This window comes from Psittacula echo, assembly GCF_963264785.1.
Source record: "Psittacula echo genome assembly, chromosome: 3".
Classification (NCBI taxonomy): domain Eukaryota; kingdom Metazoa; phylum Chordata; class Aves; order Psittaciformes; family Psittacidae; genus Psittacula; species Psittacula echo.
In genome coordinates, this window is record NC_137736.1 from 18,842,204 (window position 1) to 18,853,113 (window position 10,910).

Below are 10,910 nucleotides of genomic sequence, written 5' to 3' on the forward strand. Positions count from 1 at the left end.
TCTAGAATTTTCATACTTTTTTTGTGTTAAAAAATAAAAATCTAAATTAAACTACTTTAGACCAAATAGCATACTTAAGTAATTATTTTTTTTTTTTTTTTTTTCAAAGGGCAGGACCTTCCAGCTTTAAAGCCAAACAAGAAAACATGATTGTGTTTTTAATGGCCACAATAAAGAATTGATTGACTTTTTTTTTTTTTTAAACAAGATTTTCCAAGTGTAAGCTACATAGATGTGTGTATGTATACATTAAGATACGCAGAATGTCCGATAGCTAGCTAAAACTGAGTTTTGAAGAGCTATAACAAATTTAAAGAGATGATCATCTGTCTGTAAATCTCCTGTAGAGTTTTTTGACAGATGGGTAGTGGTAGTGAAGACTACAGTTAATCATTATTTGAAATGGTTCAACTTCTTGTCCACTTTGAAATGTGTATCTGTGAGTACAAGTTTGGTTTGAACCTCAGAAGATACTAAAAGTTCAGATAAGAATAGTTTTGCATCTATTTAAATATGACATATGTTTGCAGACATCTTTTCAGGAGTGTTTTCTACTAATTTGAGAACATGAATTCACTGCGTTTCTGCTTATTTGAACTGTTCTTTTTCAGTGTGAAGTATGTTGATAATTAAATCTGCTCCTGAAGAGAGCTTGGCATTCACTTATTTTAAACAACTAAGAAAAAAAATACATGTTAATATTCAGTGGAATGTTCTACTCAGTGATAACGCTCAGAAGACAAAGCATCAGGGATTTTCTGGAAAGAGTTACATGGTTACGCTGACTGGAGCTTGACATTTCTTTATGATTATTTGCTTTAGCATGAATCTTGGTAGCACTGAGCAAGTTTCTGTGAAACTGAAATCTCATGCAGCAGTGGAGTCACTGAAAGAACTGAAGAATATGAAAGGATTCTTTGCTTTGGAAGTATCTATGTTAGTGAGTGCCTTTTTTTCTCTTTCTTTGTCCAGGGTGATGTTGGGCTCGCTATGGGCAAACTCTATGGAAATGACTTCAGCCAAACTACCATCTCTCGCTTTGAAGCCTTGAACCTCAGCTTTAAGAACATGTGCAAGTTAAAGCCACTTCTGGAAAAGTGGCTCAATGATGCAGGTGAATGAGTCTGTATTTCTTCACCAGCCTACCAAAATCAGTAGGATTCTGAAAAACTGTGAAAAACTGTTTCTTTTGTGCCCTTACAGTTTTATTAAGCCACCAATCTTTGTAATTGTCCATGGGACAAATAAAGGTGTAGGAATAAGGGTTCATATTTCCCTTTTCGTGTGCCTCTCCTCATCCAAAACCGTTCCAGTATGAACTTTCAGAACTGTGTTTTGCAGCCAATTGAATAATTGCATGGGGTGTCATGGTTTTCCTCCTTCATGTGTGTTAATGCATGTAACTTCTAATCATCTTCCAGCTTTCTTTTCCAGGTGTGTAATAGAGGGAGAGCTGCATGATTTGTTGTTTCAGTAGGCAGAGCTTATTGCATTCATCTCCTCCTACACCACTATGTGTGTTCTTTTAAGCTCTCTCCAAGGGTCCTTAAAAGCACCCTCTTTCTCCCCATAGAGGAGTTTTTTGTGGGTTAGGTTTTGCTTTTTAATTCCAGGATTATTTTTTCGTAGGATATAAGTTATTAATGATGCCAGTGTTGGCAGTGTTCTTATGTTTTCTTTTTTTTTTTTTTTTTTTCTTCCACCAGCAAAAGGAGCTGGATGGTGGTGCTAGGTGTTAGGATAGAAAGTGTTTAAGAGTGCTGTCAGTCAGTTTTTCTTCCAAGTATGTATAGTATAAAACTGATGGATCTGCTAAACAGATGGCACAGACGGTGTGTGCCCTTCTGTTTTTACCAAAGTGAAGAGAGCTTTATGCTGTTGCCTGCAATATTCTCTGAAGTTTTGAAAGTAATTGCATGCAGCGTTGAGAATTTGTCCTACATTGAAACAAGCAAGAGTCATTCTGTTGTGCTAGCGGAGGTTACCTTTAGGTAATCTAGATCTGTGATAGAAAACTTGAAGAACTTCACATGTGCTCTAGTCCACAGGACAGTAGTCCCAAAACCTTCCAGCAACACTTTTCCTGCTAGAAGAAATATTCAGATCTGTAAATTTAAGTTAAGGACTGTAAATAGGGTAAGGGTCCTTCACAGGCTGGAAGCTGGGAGCCATTGTCTTTGGCACTGATTCATTTTCATGAAAATCTTTGGGAAAAACATTAAGATGGCTTTAAAGTCTAGTTTTAGGTAAAAGTAGGTCGGAGAAGCATACCAATGATCCTTCCTATTACATTACATTGGAATTTACTGTTACAGAACTTTGTTGTGTGGGGTTTTCAGCGTGGAGAGAGCTTTCAGCATGTTTATGGATACCATTACTGGAAAAAAATTAATAATCTAGAAAGTAATGAAATGAATGTGCTTGCCCATTTGACCTTACAGGACTGGTCTTAGCAGTGTGAACTTTGACACCTGCTTATCACCCACAAACGCCAGTGCAGTGAGGGATCTCCAGTCATAATTAATAATTTTGTACCTGCCTGTTCGTTACTTTGCACTAACTGCTAGAAAGTGTCCTCTCTTTGCTCTTCTGTGGAGCCAGGGGTTGAGAGCTAGAGACCTAGCGTAGCTAACAGGAGCTGCTATCTCTGTAGGCTGTTCGGTAGAATTGCACAGCACTGAGTATCTGCTAAGATCTCCAGAGAGAAGAGGTTGCACACTGTGAAGCTGGCTATGAATTTCCTCTTCCTGTAGCATATTGCAGAGTGGGTAGAAGAAACTTCAGGCTGCTCAGATTTTTTTGTAATTGCCTGTGACTTACTTCTGTGGCTCATGGATATCAATTTCTGCTTTCTTTTCTTTAAACTATGGCTTGCCATGAGTGAGGTGGGTGAGATAAGAGAGACAAACTTCGTGTAGGCATTACAAAAGGTATGCTGATTGCATACAGGAGCAGAGCGTGCTCTCTGGGCTTACTTGTAGCTTTTAAGTATGTGTTGTAATTTCTAAGTAGGAGAATTAATGCACGTGATCTTCAGAAATTTCTATATATATGAAATAGGTACAGAATGGGTTTTAACACACCTTGCACAGGTGAAGAACATTCATATTAGACTGCACTGCATAAAATAGAATCTCCTGATTTATGTTACTTTATTTTTTTCAGAAAACCTCTCATCTGATTCAACTCTCTCCAGCCCAAGTGCCCTGAATTCTCCAGGGCTGGGGAGTGAAGGCTTGAACCGTAGGAGGAAGAAACGCACCAGCATAGAGACCAACATACGTGTGGCCTTAGAGAAGAGTTTCCTGGAGGTCAGTGATCCTGTTACACTGCTCAGCCTATATAGAAATGAAGAAACTTTGCTTAACAATCATATCTATTAGAGTTGAGCCCATTACTGTGCTATTTAGAAAAGTGCTTGTACTAAGCAAGGTGGATACAGAGGATGTGCCGATAAGCACACATCAGTGCCTAATTAATTTAAAAAAAAAAAAAACAAAAAAAAACAAAAAAAAAAAAAAAATACAACCAACCAACCAGAAGAACACAAAACTTCTCAAAAAGCCTCATTAGTTTTTGCAGTTTGCTGACTTTGTGATTTTGCATTCCAAGGTGCTGAGCCATAGATCTAAGATTGATATTCAGCACATCAAAAAGAAGAAAAACAGATTACCCTTTCTGGGGATGGATAAATGGGGTGACAGTCCCAGCATACATAATGTGAGGTTTTTAGCTGGCCTTAGGTTACTCTTGTTCGGCATTTTGTGTAGCTATATGGACAGATAACCTCTTTAAGTAGCCCATTCAATCTATCTGTCTTTCATTATAGGTCTAGACAAATCGGGGTTCATTTGGCTATTGCTATAGGCAATCTCTTGTATTCCTTTTTGAGAGATGCTGAAAGATTTCCTTATCAAGGTCTAGAATTCCTTGAAGGATTAGTTCACAAGTCAGATTCCTTCTTTCAAAAAGAAGCATGTGAGCTTAGTCTTCATCACCCATCTCTGAGGAACACAGCTGCCTGTTGTAGAAATGTTCTGTAACTAAGAAGATGGAGAGCAGAAGTATCTACTATGATCCATCTCTACTGTACCACTGACCAGATTCAGGGGATAAATGACCCATCTATATTTCTGCCTAGTGAAGAAGTAGCTATTTAATGTAAAACTTCAGAATATAATTTCACAGCTTTTCAAGTACTGTTCTGTTTTCTCAGAACCAAAAGCCTACCTCGGATGAGATCACCATGATAGCTGACCAGCTAAACATGGAGAAGGAGGTGATCCGCGTTTGGTTCTGTAACCGGCGCCAGAAGGAGAAAAGGATCAACCCACCCAGCAGTGGTGGAACCAGCAGCTCGCCCATCAAAGCAATTTTCCCTTGCCCAACCTCACTGGTAAGAATCAAAAAACTGTGCTGACAACGATCACTGGAAGAGATAGTTCTACTGTGGTCACTGTGGGAATTGCATGTGCTATGCCTTCTGTGTACACCAGACTTGTTCTCGCAAATGCATATTTTACTAGCATTTTAAGCATCCTACTTGCTTACTGAGAGAGATAATGCTTAGAAATCAGGCAGTAGTTGGGCCTTCAGTTTGGGTGTTTAATTTAGTCAGCTTGTGAGTGAGTATTCTGGGTGGCAAATTTGCATTTGGGGTTATTGTTTTGAACATGTTTTGGAACTCCAGTTTGTATCTGGACTTTTTCTCTTGCCCAAACATCTTTTGTAAAATGGTAATAATAAAAAAATGCTCAACAGCTTTACCCCTTCCCTTGTATTTTGGCTGCTCTGATAAGAGGATGAGCAACAGTAAAACGTGTCATTTGGAGACTTAAGTCTCGCAAATCCAATGATACTGTTGTCACTTTTAGTCAGGAATGATTTGTATAAAAAAAGACATGGAACAAAGGAACAATTTAGCTAATCATAGAACCATAGAATAGTTAGGGTTGGAAAGGACCTTAAGATCATCTAGTTCCAACTCCACTGACATGGGCAGGGACACCTCCCACTAAACCATGTCACCCAAGGCTCTGTCCAACCTGGCCTTGAGCACCGCCAAGGATGGAGCATTCACAACTTCCCTGGGCAACCCGTTCCAGTGCCTCACCACCCTAACAGTAAAGAATTTCTTCCTTATATCCAACCTAAACTTCTCCTGTTTAAGTTTTAGCCTGTTACCTCTTGTCCTGTCACTACAGTCCAAAATGAATAGTCCATCCCCAGCGTCCCTATAGCCTCCCTTCAGATACTGGAAGGCTGCTCTGAGGTCTCCAGGCAGCCTTCTCTTCTCCAGGCTGAACAGCCCAAACTTTCTCAACCTAAAATACTCATGTAATTTATTTCCTACACTTGTATTTGCCTCAGGTAAACACAAACTTCTTGAAAATAAGAGTAACAAAACACATGCATCAAGGTTCCTTCAGCTCCTTTGCTACTAATGTCCATGGAGGTCTGTTTTCATAAATAGAAACGGTAGCTAACAGTTTTCATAGTAGCTATGCTAATAGGTATGTGGTGGATATTATGTAGCCTGTAGCTGTCCTTTTGTAGTATTTATTCCACCCTCATCACTGTAGTAGCTAATATCTTCCAGTACTTCATTAAATCATTAATTTTGGTGATGTGTCATTCTTTCCACTCATCCTTGTCTCAGGACGTGTGCATGCAACCTTTTGTTTCAGGGGAAGGGATATGTTAAATGTACTTAGCCTTTTTATTTATTTTACTTTTTTTCCAGTGGGAAAGCAAGGTTGCATGCCTTGCTACCAAAGCAGAACATAGTGAGATTTATGATAGTCTGGTTTAGTAAGCATGCACATTTACTCAGACTGCAACTTAAGAAAGCTTTGCTACATAAATTTCCCTTTTATTAGAAACTGACATTGTATGCAAGAAATTGAGGTGTTGACCACAGTCTCCTTTTTTTCAGTGATGTTTCACTAAGCATTTTCACTTACTGTAAACTTCTCTTAAGACACTGCTACCACTCAAATGGATGTTCTAGTCCTGCTGCCCCCAGCCTTCACTGGCTATGTGCTTTGTTGATACCTGTGTCAGCTCTGGAGGTTATGTGTCTGTAGAATGATTGAGCTCAGTTTACTAGATTGACTGCAAATAACCATGTGTTGAATTTTGAGCATGGCTGTAACCAGTCTGACTTGTAGCTTGACTGCACCAGTGCTAGGGCTCTGAAGCAGGATTGGAGGGGAGCGCTCCCTTTGATGGCAGCTTACTTTTGCATTGGCTGAAGTCAGTCACTGCAACCATGGTATTAGCTGTATAAATTCTAGGTCATTCACTGCCCTGAAATACGGATTGTGACCTTGGCCTTAACTGTTCAGTGGGCTGAACACATTGCTAAGGCACATGAAAAACAAGGTAGTTGATGACAACCAGCATGGCTTCACTAAGGGGAAATCCTGCCTGACCAGTTTAGTGGCCTTCTGTGATGGAGCTATGGAACTGATGGACAGGGGTAGTGCAGTTGACGTCATCTACCTGGACTTGTGCAAAGTGTTTGACACTGTCCCGCATGACATCCTTGTCTCTAAATTGGAGAGACATCAATCTGATAGATGGACCACTTGGTGGATAAAGAACTGGCTGGATGGCCGCATGCGAAGAGTTGTGGTCAATGGCTTAATGTCCAGCTGGAGCCCAGTAACGAGTGGTGTCCCTCAGGGATCGGTGTTGGGACCGGTCTTGTTCAACATCTTTGTCAGTGACATGGACAGTGGGATTGAGTGCGCCCTCAGCAAATTTGCCGATGACACCAAGCTGTGTGGTTTGGTTGATACGCTGGAGGGAAGGGATGCCATCCAGAGGGACCTCGACACACTTGTGAGGTGGGCTGATGCCAACCTTATGAAGTTTAACCATGCCAAGTGCAAGGTCCTACACCTGGGTCAGAGCAATCCCAGGCACAGCTACAGGTTGGGCAGAGAAGAGATTCAGAGCAGCCCTGCAGGGAAGGACTTGGGGGTGTTGGTCAATGAGAAACTTAACATGAGCCAGCAGTGTGTGCTTGCAGCCCAGAAAGCCAACCATATCCTGGGTTGCATCAAGAGGAGCGTGACCAGCAGGTCAAAGGAGGTGATCCTGCCCCTCTACTCTGCTCTCATGAGACCTCACTTGGAGTATTGTGTACAGTTCTGGTGTCCTCAACATAAAAAGGACATGGAACTGTTGGAACAAATCTAGAGGAGGGCCATGAGGATGATCAGGGGAGTGGAGCGCCTCCCGTATGAAGACAGGCTGAGAAAGTTGGGGCTGTTCAGCCTGGAGAAGAGAAGGCTGTGTGGAGACCTCATAGCAGCCTTTCAGCATCTGAAGGGGGCCTGTAAGGATGCTGGTGATGGACTATTTGTTAGGGACTGTAGTGACAGGACAAGGGGTAACAGGTTAAAACTCAAACAGGGGAAGTTTAGATTGGATCTAAGGAAGAAATTCTTTCCTGAGAGGGTGGTGAGGCACTGGATAGGTTGCCCTGGTAAGTTGTGAATGCTCAATCCCTGGCGTTGTTCAAGGCTGGGTTGGAGAGAGCCTTGGGTGACATGATGTGTCACATGACAGTGAGGTGTCCCTGCCCATGGCGGGGGGGTTGGAACTAGATGATCTTAAGATCCTTTCCAACCCTAACTATTCTATAATTCTGATGATAGATGCAATGCCTGGGCTGCATTAGTGGGAAGTGTTTTATATGTCTAGCTCTTTCATACACTATTTGAGATGGGCAGAAAGCTTTTAGATCTGTCCCAGTTGCTCCAGTCTTGTTTAAAATGCATGAAACATTTAACTTCCTGTGAAGATATGCAGCATGAGAGATTTCTCTGATAATAAACTTCAAGTAACAGAGGAGAAAGAAGAAGGTTTCAGCCTAAGTCCTTGGCTATGTTCTCTTGGGCAATTCTAAAAGATTCATTTCTCTCATTGATGTATAATAGCCTTCAAATATTGCTGCTGGACACCATTTCGTGTCCATAAGAAGTAGTTTCTCGCCTTTTATTTCATTTTTCCTCATAAGCTAGTTTCTCCAGCTTTAAATTTTTTGTGTTTTGTTTTTGGGTTTTTGTTAAATCTCTAATGTCTCCAGTTTATTGTAGATTCTTGTAATCTCTCCACAAGTAAAATCAACTAATGTCATTTAAATGTTTTAAAATTCAGAGATCCTTCCTCTGGCACCAGGAAACTTATCAAAGTAAAAGCTTATAGTCTGGCTGAGTAAAAGTGAGATATTATTCTGCTTACCCATGTGAAAACATGACCCTAAAAACCTTTGTTAATGCTGGGGCATTTAAATGGTTTTATCAGAGAAAGGGGTTTGGAGCTGGAAGGATGTTTAAACAAAGATAAAACTCATGCGTTTTGTATTTCTAGGAGAGTGACTATTAAAACGAGGTGCTGTCTTTGAGGGAGGGCAGAATGAGAGGGAGGGCTAACTTGCAGTCCTCAGGCAGCCTAGATGTAATGGATGTATCTCCCTTCAAATACAGATTAAGAGTAAAGATATTGCTGGTAATTAGAGAAGGTACTATGGTTGGTCCACTGAATGATAAAGTAATGGGATGCAGTGTTTTCCCTGATAGTTTTCCTTGATGACTTCCTCGGCTGAGGATGGGTAAAAAAGAGTTCTAGTAGTTAACTCTTGGTCTTTTAATGGTTGAGCAGTTGTATTCTTTTTTGACCTCCAGGTGGCAACCACACCAAGCCTTGTGACTAGCAGTGCAGCTACAACCCTGACTGTCAATCCTGTGCTCCCTCTGACCAGTCCTGCTGTAACTAGTCTTTCGGTCACAGGTAAGGGCTGATCTCTCTTGTCCCCACATTAACCTCTACCATTTTTACCTTTCAGACTCTTCAGAAGTTCATTCAGTATTAGTCACTGGTATCCCAGGACACTTGTGATCGTTTAGTTGGCTTTTCTGGGAATAAAATCAAAGGTGATGCTGAAATGACATTTGCTGTACTCCATTGTGAGCATCTAGAGCTCCCCAGCCTACTGCTGGGGAAGTGTCATTTCGCTGTAGTCTCAGCTTCTCATTTGGACTCTTGATGCTTCTTGGTCCTACAAAAATATGTTTGTCACCCTTTCAGTTGGACGTGCAGTTCAGTTCAGGTGAGTGGTAGTTTCTGTTCAGTCATACTGTTTTCTGTACTGATTTAACCAGAATCAATCTTCTAGGGACATCAGAAACCACCTCCAACAACACAGCAACAGTGATTTCAACAGCACCTCCAGCTTCTTCAGCAGTGACATCACCTTCCCTGAGTCCTTCCCCTTCTGCTTCAGCCTCCGCTTCAGAGGTATCCAGTGCCAGTGAGACCAGCACAACACAGACAACCTCCACTCCCTTGTCCTCCCCTCTTGGGACCAGTCAGGTGATGGTAACGGCATCAGGGTTGCAAACAGCGGCAGCAGCTGCGTTACAAGGAGCTGCACAGTTGCCTACAAATGCAAGTCTTGCTGCCATGGCTGCTGCAGCAGGACTAAACCCAGGCTTGATGGCATCCTCGCAGTTTGCAGCTGGGTAAGGATGAATTTTTCACACCCTTTTAGATGAGATGACAAAAGAGGGATAAATGGCTTTTATGTATCGCAATTTCTTGGTAGCTCACTTGATGATTCTAGTGTCATTTATCTCATATTCTGAAGGTTTACTTACAGGCAGTCATTGGCCATTCCCATCAGTGTACACAGATACTGTTTTCATTTTACAGATGGAAAAGCTGTGTTGCAGCAATGTTGTTACTTGATAAGTCATCCATCCCACTGCAGAGCTTGAGAGATGGAACTTAGTCATAGATTGTATTCTACTTACTGTAAAGTGGAGAGCTAGTCTAGGCCCACTTCCCACCTCTGTGCTCATTTCTTTATTGTGAGCAAGAAGCTGTAAAAGACGCATGATGCTGTGTTGTTGAAGTTTTAGTTTTAAAAATGTTGCTCTGAGAGGTGGCTCTGTTTCTTTAATTCCTTTTGATTTACATCTTTCTTATCTGAATTTGGGAGATGACAATAGGTCTCTAATGAATGGTAGTTTCCCCAAAATACAAGAATGTTTTACCGCAGCAGTCAATACAAGTCTTGTATTTGCAGTGCCTGTGCTTAAGGCATGTCACTAACCACACATCTGAAAGGTACCATCTACTCAAGGCATCATGAATGAAAAACTAAAATTAACTAAAGTTAGCCATTTATCTCTGTCCCTCCTCCCTCCCCTTTTCTTTTTTTTTTTTTTTTTTTTTTTTAAGAAAAGACGATGGTGTACTTCTGAAAAGTGACAGCCTTTCCTTAAAAGTAACACTCCTTCCTTTTTTCTTTGTTTCTCCATCGATTTTGCTTCTTGTAGAGGTGCCTTACTCAGTCTCAATCCAGGGACATTAGGTGGTGCTCTCAGCCCGGCCCTGATGAGCAACAGTACACTGGCAACTATTCAAGGTCAGTCGTGTTCCTTTTAATGCATCTCTGTCATACAACTTCAGTTTACGAGCTTTGTTTTTTCCTATCAGAAAAGAACACTGACTCCTCAGCAGTGGACATAATTGTTTTAGGAATAAAGGTTTTACAAAATTCAAATTTGCAAACGCATTTTATGTATCACAGAGATAAGAGCAGGTACAGCTTCATAGTGGGGATTAGAACTGTGTATGATCTTGTAGTGATTTACACAAGGCATTTTAAGGTACTGAATGTGATCTGGAATTTATTTTGTTATTTTTCTCTCTTTGGCATGTATTTACAATACGTTTGAGGTTTGCTTTTTATAGCTCTTCTAACATAAGCTTGAGAAGACTTGTACTGTGTTGAGGTCTGTTAGGAGGGCATTTCTGAGCAAGACTTGACCCTGAATTCTTGTCCTCATTTGTATTTAAAAAGAACCCACAACAAACAACCTACTTCCTAAAGT

General features: G+C 41.0%; 1 protein-coding gene across 7 annotated transcripts in view; it reads left to right on the forward strand.

Annotated features, from left to right (window-relative positions):
- POU2F1 (POU class 2 homeobox 1) overlaps positions 1-10,910 on the forward strand; it is a 132,442-nt gene that overhangs the window by 108,362 nt on the left and 13,170 nt on the right. For all 7 annotated transcript variants that reach the window (XM_080614358.1, XM_080614361.1, XM_080614359.1 and 4 more), the window contains 6 exons: positions 973-1,114; positions 3,166-3,311; positions 4,217-4,396; positions 8,697-8,802; positions 9,188-9,533; positions 10,353-10,441. In XM_080614358.1, coding sequence (XP_080470484.1) covers positions 973-1,114; positions 3,166-3,311; positions 4,217-4,396; positions 8,697-8,802; positions 9,188-9,533; positions 10,353-10,441 — 1,009 coding nt within the window. The remainder of the gene's footprint in view (positions 1-972; positions 1,115-3,165; positions 3,312-4,216; positions 4,397-8,696; positions 8,803-9,187; positions 9,534-10,352; positions 10,442-10,910) is intronic.